Raw genomic sequence first — 25,271 nt, forward strand, 5'->3', positions numbered from 1 at the left:
GACAATTACATACTGAGCATAAATATGCAGATTTGTTTTTAAAGTGCATAAAAGAAGTTTTTCATTTGCATCTGAATGGGTCAGTATATCAAACAAATCTCGGCAGTAATAAGCACGATTGTTCTTCAGAGTGTTCAATGCTCAAGCTGGGCAAAGTAAGAAGAAAACTGCAGGATCCTCACGGAAGATGTCAGTGATACTCGAATGTTACAGACAACTGAAAACTAACTAAGGTATGGCAACTATCGTGCACCTAGGCACAAATTCCACCGGTCACGAAATGTTTTGTCAGTTTATGTTTACAGGTAACCCTCTGAAACCCTTCTGATATGATGCCGGTACAACTTCCACCGGTCATGAAAGGTTATTTTTTTTTTGTATATGAGTACATTTCGGCTGCGTTTTTGTGTCGGCCTTCTTTGACCGCAGGAAAGCCAAATGCCCCGATATTGAGACTTCAGGAAAGCTTTCTGGAGTTCAATAAAAATCTAAAGGTTCCCATGAATAGATGCCTAACTGCTTTTTACTCGAGGTTTCGCGCTTGGAAATAACGTCTAATTTGTCCGTGACTAAATTAAATATGAATGGAAGCGTTCGTGAGTATAACAAGGCCACAATACTATATCCAAAAATAACGGCTGTGAAGCTTTTGTTACAGCTATCGGTATCTTCTAAAGAAATTTGTCGTTATGGTGTGATAACGCTATGGAAATGAACGCTCGTCAAATCAAATTCTATTACTTCTATTTGCAGCCAGAGTTTAAGCAGAGTGAATTGAATCAAATCGACGGCTTAAATTCAGGCAAGTCTGCCTGTATTTGTGGTTCAGCTACGTTTTAAAGCGAAAACTTAAGATAATAAGAAATAAAAAAGGCTCGATAGAGGCTCAAAGATTACAATTTGACCGCTAAATTGCTCATATGCTTCGATTTGAATTGCAAATGGTGAAATGTTTGTTTAATTTTCAAAGTCATACAAAGCTTTTGCAATTACATTAGGGGTCATGACAACTGGTGGGCGGGAATTCATGGGATTCATTCGCACAATTCATGCGTTGGACCTCACGGACAGATGTCAAGTCAATGCAAAGACTAAAGCATACAATTTAAATGAAACTGAATGATGTTTAAAGCCTTAACTGTAACTTTTAAGGGTGCATTTCTCTGGGAAAGTCCACGGTCACTCGGACCATGGTGCATCAAAGGAACCGAAGAAACCTTGCTTAGAGTAGATTCTTCGGTTCCTTTAATGTGCCATGATCCAAGTGATCTTAGTAACGATATAAAGAAACGCATTTCGATTTAAGAATCCAATCTTTGATTTCCCCCTTGAAAAGCACCCTAAGTTGAGTTCAATCTGAAAACCTTACACTCATTCAAATGTAGAAATGCCTCGCAAATGGTTACCAGATTCGTAACCATTTGAATAGTCTGTGACTTGAATTGCCTGAACTTCATCGAGCAAACGTCCGTAGTCCGTATTAATTGGAAGGGCAAACCACACTGCGCCGGAGACATTTGAAAACGGCGTTTTCACTTTTCATCAACACTACGCCGGAGAAATCTGAAAACGCAACGATCACCGGTTGTTATCACGTTTATCGTAACGTCATCGTTTTCAGAAAGCTCCGTTTTCAAAATGTTTTTCGTGTACACTATAGCGCAAGTGTTTTCAAATTCATCCAGGTTGATTCGAAGAGCATTTTCACAAAGGTCCATTTACGTGATAGATCAGTGTGGACGGTAAGCCTAACCGTGGAAAGAAAGCCGCATTTCCAAATTTCTCCAGCGTATGGTGGACGGAGCCAAAGAGAAAATACACAATCTTTTCGTTGGGATGAATAAATATTGCCTGCAATAAGCGGGTGTCTTTAACAACATTGATGCCTTTAATAACATTATTAGCTAGAATAGAATAATATTATTAGCTGTAATTACTATAGTTCTCATTTATACACGTTCATATTTTGAACAAGTTCTTAGCTCCTCGACGAAACGTGTTAAAATAAATGATTGATTAATTGATTAATTGATTGATTGATTGATTGACTGAGAGCATGGTTCCAATGTATTAAATACTTTTTGTGTAATGTGTTTTTGTCAACTCGAGATGTTGCAAGGGATTTAATTGGGTTATCAGCACTGTTTGGCAGTGTTTGAAAGCCAATATCACCTTCATTATAGCCCGTGGAGTTAACCATTTCGCCGATTTTCAAGTGAGGCAAGCTCTTAGAACGTTGCAGTCGATTCATAGATAGCATGCTGCCTTCTCAGGCTACACGTCGTAAAGCTGTTTGTTGGTCCTTAAGGTAAAATCACCAACGTCAGCAAAGAGTCCCTATAAACTAGATCGGACACGAAAAAAATGGCTTTAATTTCAATTATTGCAGATATTGAGGACTGCCACAGTGCTGTGCTTACACTGGACACGAATAATTCGTCCAAAATTATGTAGTTTCCGTTTCATGCGTCTATTGCAAAAACGGTAAGAGCTATCACACGCACTAAGGCTTCAATTCGTCGATCAAGTTTGTCGTTCAAGACCCACTTAAGCAGATTTTTTTGACCTATAATCCTTCTTATGTATGCCTTTACACTGAGATGTGGTTACTTTTCTTTGGGGAAATCTGAGATTGGATTCTTAAATTCAATTGTGTTTCTTTATACAGTTACTAAACAGATAAATCCAAGATCATTCGGATCATGGTACATCAAAGGTTGGATCCGAAGAATCCACGTGTACCCTGAGCCCGGGAGGGAGGAAGGTACTTTAGGAATTTCTGAGTGGGGATGTGCCGCTGGGACCCTGGAACCCTTAGCCTATACCAGAGCTAGTTCAGCTGAATTTTGCTAACCTATACTAAAGTAAACTCCCCAAATCCCCCCATTAATAGACACTGTTGAGGATGATTTGCGTAAATTTAAACTTGCCGATTTGAGTTTTTTATATTTTTGAGTGGCAATTCCTGGTTTCCTTAGTCTAGATAAAATCTTCAACCAACTAGTCAGTTTTGTGAAAAATTATACCCTATTCTAGACCTAAACGCTCTGATTTATATACCCTATCCTAGAGTAAACTGCTTGAAAACCATACCCTTCACAGCGGCACATACCTATATAGCCCATATATGGTAGTGTCCCCCCCCCCCGGGACCCGGAGCAAAGATTGTTCTATTCCTTTAATGCACCATTATCCGAATGATCTTGGACTGATCTGTTTAGTAACTGTATAAATAAACACAATTGGGATGAAGAATCCAATCTTTAATTTCCCTAAAGAAATTCATGCACCCTAATTTGAGTTCAATTTGGGAGCGTTTATAATACCCTCATTAAAGAAACATAAGATCCGTTTTCGGAGTTAAGATTCCAATCTTGTTTAAGAAAACGTCCAAGTTCGTGCAGACGGGTTATGTGTCTTTAGTCTAATAATGTAATAAAAACGGCCATTATTGGAGTATTGACTTGTTATCTCTCTCTCTCATTCAACAGTGTTCAACAAAAAACGAGAAAGTATGAATTCTGCTCATCTTATCGTGGTTCTACTGTTACGATGGATCACAGCAACACACGAACAGCAACCCAACCATCCAAATTTGTATTTTTCTTCTAAGGATATAGATCGTCTACGGCAACAAGCGCTAACAACGCACCACGATATTTTCGCTCGCTTGAAGGAGGCAGCCGAAGAAATGAAGAAAAAACCGTCGAGGTTCCTTCCTCCACGTGATTGGAACGAATTCGCTGGCAGATGGAACGAACATCACGGAAATAACTTTGGCGCTCTAGCAATGTACTGTGTCTTAAACGACAATGATCTCTTAGCTAAAGATGTTGCTATGCAGTTCTTTGACGCCTTTGTCTCCTTACCCAACTGGCGCGTACGCGCTTCCATGGTAGATGATGTTCCAGTGGCACATAGCTTGGTTGCTGTAGCAACGGCTTACGACTTCATGTACGAGAATATAAATGACACTCTCCGATCAAAAATCCTTCATAAGGTGACAGAGGTTAGCAAGGAGCTTTACGAAAGATCATTTAAGCTTTCTTGGGGCACACAGTATATTCAAAATCACGTTGCAACTAATTACGTCGCTTTTTTCACTGGTGCCTTAGTCGTTGAAAACCACAACAAAGAAGCGACAATTTGGAAGGAAAGAGCTCATCTCATGCTCAACAGAACGATGTTTCTTCTAAGCCATGTCGTAGATGGTTCCATGGAGGAAGGAGTTGCTTATGGCTCGTACACCTCACGGTCTTTGACTCAGTACATTTTTTTGGCCAAGAGACATCTTGGTCATGATTTGACAAACAACATTTGGCTGCGACAACACTTTTGGTTCCTTTACCGCACCATTCTTCCAGGTTTTACTGAGACGGTCGGCATTGCTGATTCAAACTCCAATTGGTTTTACGGTCCCGAAAGTCAACTCGTTTTCTTGGATAATTTTGTCATGAGAAATGGTTACGGAAACTGGCTGGCAAGTAAAATTCGTAGGTTACGATTGGAAGATCCTCAGGTAAAAGGTAACTTTGGGCAGCGTTTCTGCACACTGCATACTGAATTTTTATTCTTCGATGCAAGCATTCCCGAGAGAGAACCACCTAATGCATACATTCCTCATCTGCATATTTTCCAAGACTGGGGTGTCGTTACTTACGGAGGTGGCGCTCTGGATAGAGGTGGGCAGAGAAGTACCTTCCTCTCGTTCAAGTCCAGCGTTCTGCATGGCAGGGCAGTGAACAAAATTGTTAGACACAAACCTTATGACTGGATATTAGGATGGCCTAATTTCAATCCAGGCCACGAACATCCGGACCAAGGGTCGTTTGTATTTGCACCTAATGGGGTTCCTTTTATCAGCGAGACCCTTTATGGGCCAAAATACACGTGGCTCAACAATGCACTCTTATTTGGACCCACAACCAAGCCCACTTGTTCTGGGCCCTTTGAAGGCCAAATTGGAGACTGTGAAAAATGGCTGAATTACAAAGACGAAAAATTATGGTTTGCTGACGCTGGTGTCGTTGCTGCCGCACAATCTGAAGAAGTTGTTTTCATGAGTGGCGAAATGTCTGGATGGTACAATTCTTTCCTTGGACTTACAAGTGTTTATCGTGCTCTTCTTCTGTTAGGACCTGGGGTTCTTTTAGTAGTTGACCATATTGAGACAAGACCAGACAGCCCAACCCAATACGTTGGAGCGTTTTTTCATAACAGAAACTCGCCCTTCGAGCTAAAAGAAGACCGGCATGGAGAAACAGTCGGCTCAATTACTTTGCGTGGTAAACGGTATCTTGTTCTTTTAGGCAACTCTCATAGAGGACGCAGTATTGTACATTCCCAACGCGCCGAACATCCAAGCGAGAGTAGACCTAGAAATACTAACTTCCTCAACATCACAGCAAGACTAAAGCAGAGGCAAACAAGATTGGCGTACGTTTTTGTTGCACCTGAAAATAACGTGACGAAGCCTCAATTACAAGACGATGAAAATGGCGTGCATGCTTCTTTAGAAATCAATGGCCTCTCGTATCACATATCAATTGCTACTAGGTTCAATTCTTCACGGGGAAGGCGTAAGTTCCTCGGCTTTGATGGATTTACAAGAGTTCAAGTTGGTAATAACTGTGTGATAAAGTTTGGATTACGGAACAAAGCAGCAACTCAGAGCATTAACCAGTGGGCCGTTAGTCCAGTATTCTCTTTCAAAACAAATTTCATTATTTTCTTTGCATGGATCCTTGGTTTCCTTGTCATATTTCGAAGTGCATTCTATAAATTTCGACGGCGCATTTGTACTGTATATTTGATTTTTGGACTCACCTTACTACCGTGGATTATAACAGTGTTCTCATAAGACAAATTATACTCTGTAAAAACGCGACGCTCAAAGATTTCGTGCCAAAATAAACACTTTTCCGGCATTGGGTTTGTCAAAATTACAAAATGGCAAATCATTCCAAATAATTGAGGACGACATGGACACGTACAATCCTGGTCAGAGTAAAATAAGAAATAAAAGTATCCCTTCCCCCCAAATCAATGATGAACACGCGCTAAAGCCAAATCGCACCATTTTTTTTTGTTTATCGTTGAAATGAGGGGAGGGGTGGTCTTAACTTTTCATTTAAATTGACCGAAATTGTAACTTCAGATCGAGAGACATTCGATATTTACAGAAATCTTGTCCTTTTCAACTCATTTTTCGCGTCGTTACCCGTTGTATATACGCGGCTCCTCAAATACTTACCAAATGCCTGGAACAAGCTAGTATTACTACATTCAACATGGCCTCCGCGCCTTTGTCATTGAAATCTCTAGGGATTTGTCGCAAACTGAGCATGACGTCACGTCATCCACATTGGTGTTCCAAAACAATGAAACGGCGGTCTTGTTGGTGTACCATGCCAATCCTGTGGGATTTGAACTCTTTTCTTATGTAAACATTTCCATTTGTTTCAATAAATTTGTATATGTGCTGGCCATGTGAGTGAAAACGCTCCATAACCTTAAGTCATAATTACTCAACAATCGAGATCCTCGAAGAATTAAAGCAATGATGTGAACTGACTCGAGACGATCATCATAGCCATCAAAATCGTTACATCAGTTTCTGCATTAGAATTGCAGGAAGCATTCCACTATTAACTGTCCTCTATTTTTTATGCTTTCATTAAAACAAAGGAGTACCTTGGGATGTTTAGGAACATACCATTATTTTCTCAGGACGCGTGGGGGGCGGGGGAATTTTTGGGGCAGGAATTTTTTTCTCGCCTTTAGATTTTGCATGAATTTTTTTGGTGGGCAATGGCTGGTTTGCAGTGTCACGCCATCAAAAATAAAAATCGTAACCATTCAATAAATTAAGTCAAGAAGCTGAGATATGAAAGATGATTGATATAGAAATAACCTCGCCAACTTTTAAGTCTGTACGGTTTTCCATCCGCGCGTTATTCGGAAAAGTGTTTCACCCAAATTTATAGAGCTTTGTATGGTGTCGCCATGTTTGTGCCCCTCAGAGGGACCGAACATGGCGGCCGTTAAGTAACAGAAACATCTGTCATTCAGTTTTGCCATTGAAACGAAACGTTATTACTCTAAAGCTCCGATACATTGAAATTAATACTTTGTCTTGAGCAAGAACTGTTTAGTTAGTTAAAACTTGAGCAATAACTCATCTTTTGACTCACTTGACAGCCTTATCGAGCCGCCATTTTAATGTCACGGTACGCATAAACTTGGAAATTCCGACGTGCTCCATTACATAATGAGGAACCCTGTCGGGCTTAAACGTTGCAAAACGTCAAGTTATTAGTAGGTCTTACATCTGATGAAACTAAAACTTCACAAGGATTGGTAATTTCTTATTTTGGAAATTGATGACGTCACATGAAAACCGGCAATAGCTTGCCCGAGAAGTTTTTAACTGAAAAACTGGACCTGAATAGTAGAAAGGACTTGCTCGATTTTTTTTCCCATGGCTCCTCTTGCACGATTTTTTTTCAGCAGATCTTTCCCACCGCCGACCCCACTCCCTCAAACAATAATGGTCTGTCCCTTACCATCCACAAGAAGACTGCGGAAATTTGAGTCGACATGTCAATGAAACACGACTTTTGGAAAAGGAAAGAAGAAAATTTTCCCCGAAGAGAATGGAAATTCGTCAGTCCTACATTACACGCCACTTGCACCAGATCTAAGCCTTTGTTCGGTTAAACGGCCAAGCCACCTCGCCTCAACGAAACGGAATGCCAGTTTCTTCGTGGAAAAGTTGAAATGGGACACGTTCATCCCGCACGAAAATTCCCAACCAAAATTTCCGGAATGTTTTGGTGCCAAACAACCATAGTCACTAATTTCTAAGAATCAGAAACCAAATCTCAGAAATCGGTGAAATAGGCCCTTTTCAAGCATAATTTGGTAATTATAACGAAAAGGTCATAAAAATAAACAAAAGAAAGATTACAAAGTCACAAGACTACACCATTAATTTTGACGTCAAGTTTCGATGCATGCGCGCGCAATAATAAAAGACTACATGTCTAGAGTTTCTAAGCCCTCTATACTTTTTCTACCCTGGTCCCAGAGGTTTTTCTTGATTTTTCTTCGCATGAGAGAGCTGCAAGAGAGAGCCGCGAAGCGGTGAAAACACGAGTCGCGAAGCGGCGAGAAAGAAAAACCTCTGGTTACCTTGGACTTGAATCTCACTTTCATGCAGACGCCAGGGTCAGGATCTGTCTCTCGGGCTCGGATTGGTTGATATTTTTACAAACACGCGAATCAATATGATTGGTTCGTTTGATTGGTAATACCGAGGGGACGGTGGGGATAGCTGTCACTGCACTTCTTGAGGTAAATTTTGCCTCTCTACCAGGGAAGGAATTTGTTAGCAAAATGCTTCAGTTCTCAGTTTATACACGTTCAAGATTCGCCTGTGTTCGACATGGATTATGTTTCTGACAGTGTCTTCGAAGAAATTTTGACTTCGGTTCTCGATGAGCGTTTTCCAGAGATTGAAAGTCTCACCGAACATCAAAAGAAAGCCTTGCTCGCAGTCATTAATCGCAACGATGTGTTGTTCGCCATACTGCCAACCGGACATGGAAAATCAATTATATTTCAGTTGCTCCCTGGCGTCTGCAAATACCTGTACCGGTCAGGTTATTCATACCCTCATCACGCCACAATTTTGGTTGTGTGTCCTCCAAGTCTCTCGTGGACTCTCATATCCGCGAACTACGAAACCGTGGCATTTCAGTGGCCAGTTTTTTGAGCAGCGAAGACAAGAAACTTATGCCTTCCTATTCGGAAGTCCCGATCGCGAGTCCACCTTACAAAACGAGTAAGTGGAGAAACATGCTCCGTAGTAATGTTTAACAAGACAGAACCTTCGCGATCGTTGCGGATGAAAACATTAATTCTTGCAAACACGCGCGTTGACCCCGGCCAAGCCGAGGTCAGGTGATACCACTCTCCACCACCCGAGAGGAAACCGTTAGTGGCTGATAAGCACGTGATTGCTAAGTTGCCATTGGTCCCTTTTGTAATTATCAATTTGACGCGTTTGACAGCTGGCGTCTGCATGAAAGTGAGATTCAAGTCCAAGGTAACCAAAAGTTTTTCTTTCTCGCCGCTTCGCGACTCGTGTTCGCCGCTTCGCGAAAAGAAGAAAAATCAAGAAAAACCTCAGGGACCAGGGTATACTTTTTCCATCTTCCTTGTTGTGAAAACGAGATGGACATCAGAACGTTGCTTCATAATCTTCGCGAAGAAGTGTCTTGTTCGGTGTGTTCCAGCATTTTTACTGATCCAAAACAGCTGCCATGTCTACACAGCTTCTGTTTACAGTGCTTAACACAATGGCGGAGAGCAAGCTATAATGGCCGAGGCACAATCAAATGTCCGAACTGTCTAGCACTCAGCAAAGTACCGGAGAGCGGCGATCTGAAGGATCTTCCGACAAGTTTTTACCTGAACGGTATGATCGACGTTTTGACTATTAAAGAATGTAACAGCGGCCAGGTGAGATGCGGCAATTGCGACGAGAAAAGCTCCGAGAGTTCCTATTGTTTTCAGTGTTGTGCTTTCTGGTGCGAGGAGTGCGTAAGTGGACACAACATTATTCGCAGCAACAAAGATCACCGCGTTCTCGCGGTGAAAGAGTTTCAGGACAAAGATTACGAGGACGTCCTTAAGCGACCTGTGTTGTGCACCAAGCAACGACACCAGAAAGAAGAGCTGAAATACTTTTGCAAGGATTGTGAAGCAGCCGTTTGTCAAACTTGTGTCACCCTAGAACACACTGGTCACGTTCTGGAGCACATAGAAGAGGCGGCTGAACGGCAGAAGATACAGATGAGATCTGTGATTGAGACTCAAAGAAAGAAATTGCAAGCAAAGACAAACGCAGTTAGTCAACTAAAAGAAGACTGCGCTAAAGTTATACAGCAAGGTGAAGAAGTGAAGAGAAATGCTGAAACCTTCGCTAATAGCATCATTTCCGCCATGGAAGCGAAGAAGCGAAGTATTTTTGAAGCGGTTGATAACCAAACGAAGAAATCACTTGAACGTTTAACAAAGCAAAAGACCGAGATGGAGTATGAAGCGAATGCCACGGAGTCATCGCTTGAAAAAGCTGATAAACTTTTAACACGAAGTGTTAACGCTGAAATTGTTCAACTGAAGAAAACGTTTGCCACAATCGTCGGCGGAGTCGCTGAATTTGCTGAAACTGTGTACAGACGTGACCCCGAAGGCCTTCCTGTTTTCGCTTTCGTGGAAAATCAAAAGATGCTCGATTACGTCAACACCGAAGAATTTGGCTCGTTTCGAATACTGCAACAAACAAAAGCTAGTCAATCTGTTGCTGAGGGTCAGGGGCTCAACGATGCAATCGTTGGACGTGAAGCACAATTTGTTTTGACCACAAAAGATGCTAAGGGGAAACTGTGTTACAATGAAAGCGACCTCGTGACAGTAGACGTTGTCGACGAAAAAGCAATGAAGAGCGTGACGGAAGTGTTAGTGAAGAATTCAAAGGATGGATTCTACGAGATCACCTATTTTCCCAGAGATTATGGCACATGTAAAGTGGCAGTCAAGATAAACGGAGAAAGCATCCGCGGAAGCCCTTTTCCGGTCCAAGTCAAATCAATGAAGTTCACACCACTTCTATCCTTTGGAAAAAAATGTTCCTCCGTCAGAATGCTGAATTCTCCTTGCGGATTGGCGGTGAATGACTGTAACGAGATCGCTGTGACAGAGTTGTCCAACCACAGGGTTCAGCTCTACACCAGCGATGGTAATTACTTGAGATCCTTTGGTCGACAAGGAAGCAAAGAGGGACAATTTAACAAGCCAACTGGGATAGCCTTCGACAAAAATGGACACATATTAGTAGCAGATTCTGGGAACCACCGGATCCAGATTTTCAGTGGGCTGGGCGAGTACTTGGACACCTTTGGAAAGCAAGGAAATCTCAATCAACAACTCTGCAATCCTCATGGTTTATCCATAGACAGTGATGGAAATATCATTGTTGCTGATTCAGGCAATAAACTGATTAAATTCTTTTCTCCTAATGGTGAGTTTCTAATGCAGATAGGTGAGCAGGGTTCCTTCACCTGCCCTACCCACTGTGTTCAGTATGGCGAAAATTTTATAGTGTCAGATGGTCATGAACATTGCATTAAAATGTTCGACGGGAAGGGAAATTTTAAGTTCGCTTTCGGAAAGCAGGGTGGAGGGGAAGGGGAGTTCAATAATCCTCGGTGCTTGTCAATGAACAAGTCGGGACACCTAATGGTGTGTGATTCTTGGAATAATCGAATACAAATATTTGAACTGAATGGAAAGTTGGTTTATAAGTTTGGAACAAAAGGGGAGAATTTAGGAGAATTTAAGCTACCCTCAGCTATAGCGGTTCTTAGTAATGGTCGGATAGTTGTCTCTGAGAGGTACAATGATCGCGTACAGTTATTCGATTGAAATTATATTGTTACAGGACCCTAGTCAGCCGCGCCATTTTCGAAGCCATCGAAATGATTGATATTTTATGTTGAAGCGAAACCTTATTGCTTTACTGTAAGTTGTGTTCCTGAAAGTATGTTTAATTATCTTTAGTAGTTTCAAAGTGATTTCGTTCGTTTCGACATGCTCCGAATAAAATATAATTGCCAAACTCTCGCATGTAAACAAAAACAAAGGTGTGGCTGACTAGAGCCCTTTAATCTCTATGTACCCAAAATTAAAGAGGCACTTTCTCGAACGTGACTTGAAAATGTCAATACCTTAAGAAGACATATTTTTATTGATGTAAACTCAAATATAATGGTCTAGTCTTCTTACAAAATGGTCTGATAAGAGCACTGATACTATAAAGTCATTCAACGGGTATACATGCGCAAGTCTGCGATGCAAAATTGAAAGTCGTCTTGCAATAATCGACAAAAGTTAATCACAATTTGCTCTTCATCATATTAATCTAGGAGGATTTTGTGTTCGTAGCGAAAGTAAAGTCATAATTTCAGTATTGTTTTGTTTAAAAATGCTGCGAAGTCGTCATAATACTGTCACTTCAATGATAGTCATAACTGTTGATACTCACATGACCAGGTTAGTGTAAATATCGATTGCTAGATTTGTAAATACTGCATTTATTGCAAGTAATGTTTTCTACTGTTTAACTGGATCGGGGCTATTTTGAGTTGGAAAGCTCAGATACGTTTAGCGTATGCTACCTTAAACAATGATTCAGAGCAAATTTTTGGAAAACAACCTTATCCTGATAGACAACTCTGGCATTTAAATCTGACACATTTGCCACATTCAAGGTTATCATATTATATACTATGTATTTTCTACGGTATTCTCATTTCATAACATAAATGCAATGCAAATCTTTTGTCAATGACGATGATGGAATATTTGGACCCATCGAAACACGCATGTCTTTAGCACTAAATATGATTGTTTCTTAATAATCATAGAAACTTAGCGCATAGCCAAGCTATTTTTCACTTTATTGGAGCTTTCTAGGTATGAGTAACTGATGGTTTTCAACAGTTTAAACGAAAAGCCCAACACAGTTTACCATAAATATATCGATTGCTTGGACTTGTAATCGTGCAAACTAAAATAATCACAAGCAGGAAGTAGTGTTTTCAAAACCATTTCCCATTGATACTTTCAGTACATAGAGGATAAAGGTTAATCCGAGTAACTGCATTGTGACTAATATATGGACAACAGATGCAAGGAAAATTGGCGATGTTATATTTATATTTCGCCCATTTTCCTGGCATCTGTTGTCTATATGTTAGTCACAACGCAGTTACTCAGATAACGTTTATCCTTAATGTTTTCTCCTTATGGGCTTTCTTGGGTTCTCTACAAATCGACTCTAAGCTAGCATATTGATTGCTAAGATTTGTAAATATTAATTAAAACTACTGCGAACAGTGATTTTCTTCTGTCTAAGTGCAACTCCCTTAGGTCACAATGCTTTGTCAATCCTATGTGAAATAGGTTTTGCATTAAGGCAAGTATATCAAGATGTGATGAAGATACTGAATTCAGAACAATTTTTTTCTTATTAAACTTGTCGCTTACTTTTTTAGTGTTTTATACTGCGATTTCACTGGACCTGTTAGATCAAGTGAACAATTGCAATAAGCATATTGTGATCATTACTGACTCAAAACAAGTGAAATAGAAGTACAAGAAATAGCTTTGTAAATCAGTAAAAAAATCTATTTTGTTGTTCCAGATTAGAAATAAAGCAATGCAAGAAAGAGTTTGTTTGAAATCCTCAATGAATTACGTATGGATACTTTTGAGTTCTTTTTTCTTAATAAATTGTCAGGGTTCCTAACGGGGTCCGTGGGTCCCTAGAGCCTTGGTACTCCTACATGTCTGTTTTGAAGTCCCAGGCCCCGCATCTTTGGCCCGTTTCCCAGGAGCACAAAACCTCTTTAAGGCATCTCCAGAAAGCTGTCATTACCCTTATATGTCGCCTGAATAAACATTTGTCAGGAAGTCATTCAGCCGGCAATGACTTTGTCCAAATGCAGACTCGAAGTTTGTTTGAACCGGCTTTCGAAACAAATGTCTGTTACGATCGGGCTAAGCGAACTCTTATTGTTACATCGCAGGCCTAGCATTTAGAAAACAATTAGACCTTGGCGAAAAGCACACTTTATTTAGTTTCTGAAGTAAATTAAGTAAAATTCTTAAAATCCTAAAGATGTAAATAATACGCCATGTCAGTGAATAACGTCTAGCCGTATCTAACAGGAAACGGCGCATGACAAGTGGCGCTAAAATCTCACAATGAAAATAATGAAAAAAAAAATAATAAATAAGATCTTGAAGCGGAAAGATGTCGAACGGTTCACGGACCAGGTTTAAGGACTACATGTTTTCTTACCTTCTATAATCCTCCCGCAACTGCTCGTGTCTATTAACCTTGGGGGAACGTATATTTCTCCATTTTTTCTTAATTTCTAGCATTGAAAAGACACTAGGTTACGCCAGTATATCTGTAGATATGGTCTCTTGATCTGGTCTAAGGCCCAAAACTGGAACGCTAGAGAGCCAAAAGGGTGAATGGTTGCCTATATTGGATGATATTTAATATTTTACGAGGCTAATTTGATCTCTGTTAGGTTCGGCAAAACTTACATTTATTACTCGGACGACGCGAAGAATGCTAACAAATCGTTTTGAACAGCTACACTTTTATCAGTAAACACAGATTTAATTGCTTTTTTAAGCTTTCCCAGGAGTTTCGAGGCACCTAAAATATTCGTCATTTTCTAACTTCCTAAAATGGCGTAGTGACCACACAAAGAAACAAAGCACCCCTGTTTAAATGAAAGTCCTTTTATCTTTTATCTACTAACAAATCAACAGAATAAAAGTGAATATTGTGCCCTGTTTTACATAAAAGCTGTCATTAGAGTTTTGGTGCACGTTTGTACAGCCGGTCGGGATGACTACCTCCAGCTAGGGACACACTTTTATCACTATTTTCTTCAAAAGTGTGTTTTTTTTAAAATGATTTAATGTTAAAGCGAATGATGCAGCTTAGTTAAGCTTGTGTGCCTCTTTTGGGTCCATTTTCGCAACATGCTGAAACTGATGGATTCTGATCGTGATGGATTCTGAATTGTTCTTTAATAGACGCTTGCTATTTGTCTTTCAAGCAAATGCTAAAGTCAATAAGCACTCCATGGAAATAAGTTTAATTTAAGCGGCCACCCACACAGTTTACAGCAAAAACGTGTACATAACCTAGGTCCATAACAAGAGCAGGAAAAGAAGTAGGAAAGGTGAGGTAAGAGAAACAACCTTCTTGTTTTCGTTATTTCATCTTACAGTTCGGCGTAATGATTTCTCTCTTTGCTTCTAATACCACTGGAAATATATTCGTTTCAAGACACTTTTATTATTTTCATTTGTTATTCTTTTGCTGCTATGTTATACTATGATGTTGGCTTTTTCAACCTTTATGAATGTAGTTAATCGGTTTAGCGAATTTATTTGACTGTTTATTCGACATTACAAACTTATTCCAAATTAAAGTGTGAAATAAGGAAAATACAGTTGAGCAAAAAGACATAGAAATATATATTTTGATTCAGAAAATGGACAAAAATTGCCCGCACTAAAAAAAGTAAACAAACAGTGAATGAATGAAACAAAGATTTTGTAATTTCCGTTCCAGGTTTACTAATTCTATCAGTTTAAGCTTCTTTCAAATGATGTTGCCGCTTTTGCGATAAACACTCAGCGAGGTAAAATATTTACATTTACAAATCCAGAAAAAATGGTGTTATAATTTTATCCATAGCGAAGTAAAATTTATGAATTATTTTCGCACCTGTCTTCAAAATCGACATAAAAGTCAACGGAGGTACCACAAAGTTACACAAAGAGCGTGCATTGATCAATTGCAAATTCCTTTCCTTAAACAGAGTGTTATCGAAAAACATTGAAGATATGGCGACCGTAAGCCAGCTTATAAAATGGATCGTCTTGCTACATGGACTATTCATAGCACTTGCAGAACAAGCCCTTCACCCCAATTTGTATTTTTCCTCAAGAGATATCAATCGCTTACAACAGCAAGCGCTAACAACCCATCGCGACATTTTCGTTCGCTTGAAGGAAGCTGCCACGGAAATGAAGAAAGAACCTTCGCGGTTTCTTCCTCCACGTGACTGGAAGAAATTCGCCAGCAGATGGAACGAAGATCATGGAAATAACTTTGGTGCTCTAGCAATGTACTGTGTCTTAAACGACAATGATCTCTTAGCTAGAGATGTTGCCATGCAGTTCTTTGACGCATTTGTCTCCTTACCCAACTGGCGTGTAAGCGCTTCCATGGTAGATGATGTTCCAGTGGCACATAGCTTGGTTGCTGTAGCAACGGCTTACGACTTCATGTACGAGCATCTTAATGACACCCTTCGATCAAAAGTCCTTCATAAGGTGACAGAGGTTAGCAAGGAGCTTTACGAAAGATCATTTAAGCTTTCTTGGGGCACACAGTATATTCAAAATCACGTTGCAACTAATTACGTCGCTTTTTTCACTGGTGCCTTAGTCGTTGAAAACCACAACAAAGAAGCGACAATTTGGAAGGAAAGAGCTCATCTCATGCTCAACAGAACGATGTTTCTTCTAAGCCATGTCGTAGATGGTTCCATGGAGGAAGGAGTTGCTTATGGCTCGTACACCTCACGGTCTTTGACTCAGTACATTTTCTTGGCCAAGAGACATCTTGGTCATGATTTGACAAACAACATTTGGCTGCGACAACACTTTTGGTTCCTTTACCGCACCATTCTTCCAGGTTTTACTGAGACGGTCGGCATTGCTGATTCAAACTCCAATTGGTTTTACGGCCCCGAAAGTCAACTCGTTTTCTTGGATAATTTTGTCATGAGAAATGGTTACGGTAACTGGCTGGCAAGTAATATTCGTGGGTTACGATTGGAGGATCCTCAAATGAAGGGTAGCTTTGGGCATCGCTTCTGCACACTACACACTGAATTCTTATTCTTCGATGCAAGCATTCCCGAGAAAGAACCACCTAATGCATACATACCTCAGCTACATGTTTTCCAAGACTGGGGTGTCGTTACTTATGGAGGTGGCACTCTAGATAAGGACGGGCAGAGCAGTACCTTCCTCTCGTTCAAGTCCAGCGTTCTGCATGGTAGGGCAGTGAACGAAATTGTTAGACGCAAACCTTATGACTGGATATCAGGATGGCGAAATTTCAATCCGGGCCACGAACACCCGGACCAAGGTTCCTTTGTATTTGCACCCAATGGGGTTCCTTTCATCACCGAGGCCCTTTATGGACCAAAATACACGTGGCTTAACAATGTACTCTTATTTGGACCAACAACCAAGCCCACTTGTTCTGGGCCCTTTGAAGGCCAAATTGGAGACTGTGAAAAATGGCTGAATTACAAAGACGAAAGAATATGGTTTGTTGACGCTGGTATTGTTGCTTCCTCACAATCTGAGGAAGTTGTTTTCATGAGTGGCGAAATGTCCGGATGGTACAATTCTTCCCTTAGACTTACAAGTGTGTATCGTGCTCTTCTTCTGTTAAGACCTGGGGTTCTTTTAGTAGTTGATCATATTGAAACGAGAGTGGAAAGCCCATCTCGATACGTTGGAACGTTTTTTCATAACAAAGATTCGCCCTTTGAGCTACAAGAAGACAAAGATGGGGAAGCATCTGGCTCAATTACTTTGTATGGTGAAAAGTACCTAGTTCTCTTCGGCGACTCTCATAGGGGACACAGCATTGTACATTCCCAACACACAGAAAATCGTGCAGAAAGTGGACTTAGAAAGACTTACTTCCTCAACATCACAACAAAGTTAAAGCAGAAGCAGACGAGATTGGCGTATGTTTTTGTCGCACCCGGAAATAAAGTGACGGTCCCTCAAGTACAAGACGATGAAATTGGCGTGCAGGTGTCTTTAGAAATCAATGGCCTCTCGTATCTTGTTTCCATTGCCACAAAATACAATTCCTTGCAGACAAGGCGCGCTTTTCTCGGTTTTGATGGCTTTGCAAGTGTTAAAGTTAATTCCAAGTGTGTAATGCAGTTTGGAATAAACGAGATGTCAACTCGTGGTATATTAAAGCGGGACAGTTGTCGAGTATATAGTTTCACGATGACTCTTTTTATTCTGTTTGGATTGATCGTTTGCTTTGCTGTATTTAACTTTGTAATCTTATCAGGATCCCGTAGAGGTGGTTTCAAATGCATTCGAGGCATCTTCACGCCTGTTTTCATCTTTGGACTGATCTTAATTTGGTCCATTGTGTCAGTCTTTTCGAATAAGGTACGTTAAAACTGACGAGCAGTCAGTACCTCGCACTACCATTTTGAGGTTACATAATGCTATTTCGAATTCTTTCGCTAGCGAGTAGATTTGTCTTAACTGCAGAATACGGTGCCACTTGAGCACATTCAGTACTGCGCATTGCTCGTTCATTAAAAGTATGTGCTCAAGTAGAATCGATCACAGTTGAGGCGGGTTATTCTGCAGTTCCTTTGCAAAACTTTTAAGTAACTTTAAGCTCCTTTAACCATTTAACCGATAACAAGAGAGAATGATCTAGGTGAAAAACCCTTTTGCCCTAAGATAAACTTTTTGAATTATATCATTAGTTTGCTAATAAGAGATGCCAGAGTTTTAAATAAACATCTGGTGATACTCGCTATATTAATCACGTAACTTCGTAGCCCGTGGCAACATCCAGATTTTACGCCTACAGAAAAACGAATTTTGCCGAATTCCGCCGAAGTTATCACGGTCTGTGGCAAAGGCTTGTACGTGGAAATCCATCTCCTAGATCATCCTTTCTTCACCATAAAACGAAATACTACAGAAATATATGGAGAATAATAGATGGGCGCGCGTAGATATGGAATTTCTCTTCGATTGTACTGTTCAACTCGATATTTTACGAGTGAGCGCAGCGAACGAGTGAGATGTAAAGTTGAACATAAAAAGACAAATTTCATATCTACAAGCAACCATGCATTATTTTGTTTATTACATAAACATACTAATGATGACTTTTTTGGCGATTTTCCGACGATTTCCGAACACTGTCCGAAGATTTCCGAAGATTCTCCAAAAATTGTCCAAAGGCCACACAAACGTTTCTGAACAGTTTCCGATAGACCATATCAGGTCAAAAGATTATGATTTGTATATAATCTCTTGATCAGGTTTATCAGTTCGTCAATGAGACCCTATTAGGGGTTTTCAGGATACCGGATATTTGGGTAATCAATTAACAGGATACACGAAATTTAGGGGAAAAATTAATGGGGTAGAGCATGTTTACATCAGATAAAACTGGACATTAGTAGAGTAGGAAATCGTTAAGCTGCAATTAACAGGATACAAGACATTTAGGCCAAAAATTAATAGAACATGGGATACACAGACTCCCCCCCCCCCCCCTCCCTCCCAACCCCTTTATGGGGCCTCGTCAATGGTCTGCTCTTTAGGGTAAATTAAAGTATGCCATCTTGCTACAAGCATTTACCCTGTTGGTATCCGATTTTAGGGGGTTTGAAGTTAGGTAACGCACCTCCTTGCTAGTAATATCTATGCCCACACTCGTGACCCTGAATAGACAGACGGGGCTAGAGAAATAAACAGAGAACTAAATATGTCTCCAACTCTGTACCGTTTAATACAATTTCTTACATGACACTCTTTGTGTCTTTGCAAAGAGATTGAAGCGCAACATGCCACACTATATATGTAGACAACTATCCTAAGCTCGTTGACAGCCATTAGTTTTTAAGGAGAGTTTGAATTTACAACAAATAAAATACGGATAGAATTCAAATAAAAAGCCTCTTACTCGTTTTTTTGTTCAGTATTATACTTGTGCCTTTCGCTGCCCGGAATGACATTAAATGTTGCGAAAGACAACGGACTGACAAATAGTGCGCAAGAAGTTTTACTGAAACTCCTTATATTTTCATAGCCGTTACACTATTGCATGAGATAAGGAAATTTTCGGCAAATTACTGAAGGGCAGTTTAAGTGCCCATAACGTCAAAATTTTTATTTTCTCATCTGATTTTATACATCACCCAATGAACTTCTGCGAAAAAAATTTTCAATTTAACTAAAACGCAATTTTTTTTTATAATTTTTTGTTTACGTTCAAATTTGCCGCAATTTTGGTCCACCATTCGCAGTAGTCTTCCCTCGGTTTGGAATGAGTTGGGACGAATATTCAGGAACACGTGAGGCTTGAAGGCTGGTTTTCACTAGCGACGGAGTCGTAGTCGGAGTCATAAAGAAGCGTAGAGTGATACGATCTAGTGAAAATCAAACCGACGGAGTGGGAAGCAGAACACCCATTCCGCTTATGACTCCGTCGCTTACGATCTAGTGAAAATTAGATTGTCGGAGTCGGAAGCAGAAGCGGAAGAATAAACCAATAACAATGCTCCAATCTGGGCCTTGTGATTGGTTGGTTCTTCCGCTTCTGCTTCCGACTCCGACAATCTAGTTTTCACTAGATCATAAGCGACGGAGTCGTAAACGGAATTGGAAGAAATGGAAACGTTCTGATTCTTCCGACTCCGATTCCGTCGAGCTTATGACTCCGCTTATGACTCCGATTCTCGATTTTCACTAGGTCATAAGCGCTCTTACGTCTCCGACTACGACTACGACTCCGACTCCGACTCCGACTCCAACTCCGTCGCTAGTGAAAACCAGCCTTGACTCGTCTTGCTTGTTTTATTTCTGTAAATTTAGCTTCGTAGGCAGTACAAAATGCCGGAAAGGTGCCTTGCTGCTCTTTGACGCAACATCAATGATCCAGAAAACAATACAAGTCCGTTCTTTTTGGCGAAACATGCCCCACTAAACATAGGGGGCGAATCGTCGATCTGTTTAGTGCATTTCACAGACGATGACTTCCGAGTTTAGGAGGGGAAAAATATCAAAAGAGGCGAAGTAGAGGTTTGTGTCTTTCCTTCGATGCGCGTACATTAGCCGTGAAGTTTGCGATCAAGAACCACCATCGAAGAAAAGCAGAGATCTTCTAAGTTTTGTTTTTCTTCCTGTCCCTTACGGTAATTTTCTAGCCATTCTTCATCTGCCAGCGGTTCGTCTGCGTATGGTTCGAGCGAATCGTCTTCACGTTCATAGCTTCGTCCGCTCGCTTCGCCTTCTGCGGCCTTCACTTCTACACTTTCAAATTCGTCTTGCCTGTATTCCACGGTGTTATCGCCTTCTGTACCAGATAACTCTTCATCCAAGACAAACAATTTTGTATAGTTGCTCCTACGATGTATTTTTGTGCACTTAGGGCAGAGCGCAAGGTTCCTGAACCTACGTCACAAGCTTCAGTCACGTGGCCAATTATATTAGTATGTCGTTCTTGTGATCAGCGGCGGGGGTCGACCGCAAGAAAATAGGATTTTCAGGTTTTTAAAAATTCGTTAAAAAAACTTGCGTTTTGTCTAAATCGAAAATTTTTTTTCGCAGAAGTTCATTGCGTGAAATATAGGATCAGATGGGAAAATAAAAATTTTGACGTTACGAGCACTTTAAGGGCGGTGCCTACTTTTTTGTGCGCACACGGTCTCTGCATCATGTAAGGCATGGTTTAAACGCCAGACGCGCGCGACGTAATCAACTACGCTACCAAGCACACAAATTAAAAAAAATCCTACTGTGACCGAAACAAATTTCGCACTAAAATTGCGAACCTGTACTAAAACCAGGAACACCAGAAAAGTAGCTAACGTCTTCCAGCTAAAAAAAAGCTTGCTGTTATCGTATCCGTAAGAAAAAATCATATTGAAATCCAACTGCAGATGGTATAATGCGCGTGCAAAACAAGTGCGAGAGACGTCAATGTTGGACTTACTAGGGAGGTGACAGAAAAAAAATGTAACGGGCAGCAACAAAATTTTCGAAAGGATGAAAACAACTCATTTAAGTTTTGAAAACGGGTGATTACCGCTACATTTTATGTTATGAAATGGAAGTGGCAAGCCTATTTTCAACATGTGATTAGGTTTTGGTTGTGAGGAAAGGCTATGTAGACTGTATTTTGGCTAAGCCAGAGGGGATCTTTCAGGGACGCTAAAAGCGCTGTTGCAACGATTTTGTTATTAAAAACATACCAAGAGTAGGTTTTATGTTACCATTTACCATGTCGCTTAAAGATGTTTATATGTGTTTCCTTGCATACGGCGGTTGCGCCCGCAGTACGAACGACAATCAAAACTGAGCTGTCCTACCAAAACGACAGGATAATATTCTTTTTCTTCGCGGCTAACAAAAATAACGACAATGCTTAAGTTGCTTTGGCCTCTCCTAATAGTTAACTTGAGAATGCTGGGTTTATTTTGACGAGGGACAGCATATTTTGTTTAAAATAACACAACTATTATCCTACCTGGCGACACTCGACGAACTACGAGCGAGTTGCCATGCCGGACACCAGCAACCCATTCTTGGCGCAAATCAGATGCTCGGAGACACATAATGTTTTCAATCATATTTCTCTCTTTTTACAATCTAACATAGCTTTTGCAATTGTAAATCCCTTTTCGAGAATATTTAATGTCATCTCCAGCGAGAAAAGTTGCCTGATTTCAATGCCTTTCCTGTTAGCTTACATTGACGTCAGGGTAGTTAAGTTTTTCCCACCTGCTGAATTCTGAATGGTCAATTCAAATTTCTTGCGCGTCAGCCGTAAGCAAGGTTAGTTTTCTGCATGAAAAGGCGAACTCTGGGTAAACCTGTGAAGAAATATCTTTTCCTTTTTTTTCCGAAAAATGCTAACATCAGCAGTTTTCTTCGAGATTCGAGGCTGATTATCTCGGAAAAATTAATGGCTGCCCCAAATTAGCCTGCGAGCAGGCTCACCTTTGAGTCACGCGCGCGAGCGGCGAAGAGCAGAGCGATCCGGCGGGAAGGAGTCTGGTGAAGAGGCAGTCAGGAACATAGTGGTGACAGAGTGCTTGTGCTCCAGCGTGAGCCTACTCGCAGGCTAACCCCCAGTTTTCTTTGTGGATTCCAAAAACCCTAGCTAAGATCAACTTTTTCCACGTTTTCCTAATCTGCAAAAACATGTTTGTATTTAGTAGGCACTGTTCTTTATGAGCCTGAGACACCCCAAAGCAGCTAATGTTGTTCAGTTCTGTGATGGAGCACAGCTGCATGTCTGCACAACACTAGTCATCAACTCTATGTAGGGCGCTTTGCGCGATCTTGGGATGTTGCAAACATCTAGATCAAAATGCTCGCATATCCAGAGAGAGCTTAGCTTTTTAAAGCCATTAGATGAGTTTAAGTCACGCAAGTTGAATGTGTCGTAAGCAATTGGATGAGTTAACTGACACTTCTCAAGAATATCAGCTCGGGTTGATCCTCAGCGGCTGTTGTGTCTTCTTCGAGGACCTCATCCTGTCTGTTTCTGAGGCTTTGCAGTCACCTTGGAGAAGAAGGAACGAAGGAGTCAAGAACTCATCTAAGATGAACCGTCTACTTCCGACCTCATCTTTTGCGTATACCTCATCTCTAGTGCTACAGCAACTGCTTAGACTTTATGGCCCGCCTCCTGCCCTGAGAAGAATTTTTCTTCGAGGTAGTTTTTTGGTTTTTCATCAAAACGAGTGGCCTTCTTCATTACTTTCAGGGCCCATCCTTTAAGGTTAATTTCTTCAGTAGGGACTGCATGTAAGTGTAGAACTTGCTAGGACCGAGTGAATACCACAATCACAAGGAAGTTTGTCGCTATAGCATAATTTTGCCCTCGTCAAATAGGTTTTGCCTTTCAGGAACAAGTTAACATGAATCATACGGTAAATGGTTCTCAAGAGAACCGTACTGTTGATCAAGAGATTACTGATATACTAATTATAATCTGTTGACCTAATAATATTGATAGGTGCTATGACGCGGGCTTTGGAGAGTTACAATCTGCTCAACCGTTGTGACGTCTCAGCGTGATTTCGTACACTAATCATCGAAAATGTGGCTGAAACCTACTGATAATATAACATGATATGAGGTATCGTAGAACATCCAGTTGTCGACATGTCGCGAGGTAAGTGGAATATATCATATATTTTCTTTTGTGCATCATTATTTTCACGTTATTATGCTAATTAGGACGGCGGTCTTTGTCGACATAAGCACAGCTTAAGCTTCTTCTTCTAACATCTTACAGTTTTAACGGCCCCAAAATTTCATTGCATATTTTACAGTTGAGACATTGCTCTTAAAGTGGAGTGTAGTTTTGGCATCTCAAGTGATGTACTTTTGGCGATATTTTCCTTTAAATTTCGCCATTTTATGGCGCTTCATGGGTAGTTCGAAAGGGAAGAAATTTAAAATTCTGTTATATATATAAAAAAAAAAAAAAAAAATCAGATGTTGATCAAATTCCCAAAACAGCCAGTCAACGTAATAAGAAACGTTTGCCTATCTCGAATAATGGGTTTTTATCCGGATTTATGACGTTTTCTTTTATGGCAAATCGTTAAAAATGCACCCTAAAATGGCCGCTGAAAGCCCTCTCAGAGCTACGAACTGAATTGAACTGAAAGTTATATTTTTGTGAATCACATATCTAGACCATTCATCCGAGAAAGGTCGAGGAATTTCATTTTTTTTTCTCGTCCAAATGACCATAGTTGATATTTACAGCGGGTGGCTCTTAAGGATTTAATTTAATAAATGTGTCAAAGGAAGTGTAATAAAAAAAAATGGGAAAGCGAGAGTGAAAAAAACTTGCAAAGTATATTCAAAAGAAGTAATATTAAAACTTCCTTTCAACATAAGCGGTGAGCTTCAATATCATATGCAAATTTACCATGTTCCCTGCCCACAGCTGCCTCTGAAAGACACTTCGAATGACTCCCACACAATCTTATTCCAGACGCCCTCAGAAGATGCATCTTAGATCCTGTAACAACAATTAAATGACCTGAATTCAGAGACTTAAACGTTACCAAGACCAAACAATATACAGAAGTGTCTATGGAGCAAACTTTTAGCGGAGGAAAATTCAATAAACGAACACTAAAAGCAAAAGTCACATTGTGCTATTGTGTTGCTGTTTACACCTAAATTCAGAAGCTCGTCGATACCAAAGAAAATGTAAAGCAAATTGCGAGTATAAATCTTTCTTAGGAACACATTTGGACGCCTAATTTTGGTAAAATTTGAAGTAATGTGACAAAGCATGCCACATTTTGATTAATACATCTGGAAAACAACTGTAATTCAATTTTAACGTTTTGTCACTTTGACATTTTCATTCTTTAATACTCCATCTGTGAACATCAATTGATAAATTAAACATCAGCGTCCTTTCTTAATTGTTGCAAATTCAACTAAATAAATCATTGTAATGAGGCTGAGTTGGCTTTAATTCGGTCTGTAATTATACGAGTGGTTAACACAAAGCGGAATTCGGAGGGACATATACTTAGAACAATATAACCACAAGTCATTACAAACCAAATTCGATTAGTCGAGGTTCTCTTAACAATTAATCATATCCATTGTGGAATTCGAGGAAGAAATGAAGGCAAACAGAAGCCTGTCAGCACTTAATCAACATTACGACTAAATTCAAGGAAAATAAAAACCATTTGTGAAATTGTTTTGAGGTATAAAGAAGCATATTTCGTCACAAAATGAACTCGCTATACAACTTGTTACTGAACACC

The 25,271-nt window shown here is 40.2% G+C and overlaps 4 protein-coding genes and 1 long non-coding RNA gene across 5 annotated transcripts in view; 4 read left to right on the forward strand and 1 right to left on the reverse strand.

The window, feature by feature from the left end:
- Nucleotides 1–25,271, forward strand: part of LOC145469714 (E3 ubiquitin-protein ligase TRIM45-like) — a 322,349-nt gene that overhangs the window by 87,895 nt on the left and 209,183 nt on the right. The window lies entirely within an intron of this gene.
- Nucleotides 117–6,606, forward strand: LOC145469706 (dermatan-sulfate epimerase-like protein). The gene is made up of 2 exons (XM_081453486.1): nucleotides 117–233; nucleotides 3,492–6,606. The coding sequence occupies exon 2, from the start codon at nucleotides 3,515–3,517 to the stop codon at nucleotides 5,858–5,860; it is 2,346 nt and encodes a 781-aa protein (XP_081309612.1). The 5' UTR covers nucleotides 117–233; nucleotides 3,492–3,514; the 3' UTR covers nucleotides 5,861–6,606.
- LOC145469710 (E3 ubiquitin-protein ligase TRIM45-like) lies at nucleotides 8,043–13,300 on the forward strand. The gene has a single exon (XM_081453493.1). The coding sequence runs from the start codon at nucleotides 9,238–9,240 to the stop codon at nucleotides 11,488–11,490; it is 2,253 nt and encodes a 750-aa protein (XP_081309619.1). The 5' UTR covers nucleotides 8,043–9,237; the 3' UTR covers nucleotides 11,491–13,300.
- LOC145469705 (dermatan-sulfate epimerase-like protein) lies at nucleotides 14,353–19,012 on the forward strand. The gene is made up of 2 exons (XM_081453485.1): nucleotides 14,353–14,839; nucleotides 15,482–19,012. The coding sequence occupies exon 2, from the start codon at nucleotides 15,505–15,507 to the stop codon at nucleotides 17,884–17,886; it is 2,382 nt and encodes a 793-aa protein (XP_081309611.1). The 5' UTR covers nucleotides 14,353–14,839; nucleotides 15,482–15,504; the 3' UTR covers nucleotides 17,887–19,012.
- On the reverse strand, nucleotides 19,010–24,869 carry LOC145469821 (uncharacterized). The gene is made up of 2 exons (XR_014042371.1): nucleotides 24,410–24,869; nucleotides 19,010–23,026 (listed from the first exon to the last, which is right to left on the reverse strand). It is a non-coding gene; the product is annotated as an uncharacterized LOC145469821 (long non-coding RNA).

The sequence above is a fragment of the Orbicella franksi genome, chromosome 15 (assembly GCF_964199315.1).
Source record: "Orbicella franksi chromosome 15, jaOrbFran1.1, whole genome shotgun sequence".
NCBI lineage: Eukaryota > Metazoa > Cnidaria > Anthozoa > Scleractinia > Merulinidae > Orbicella > Orbicella franksi.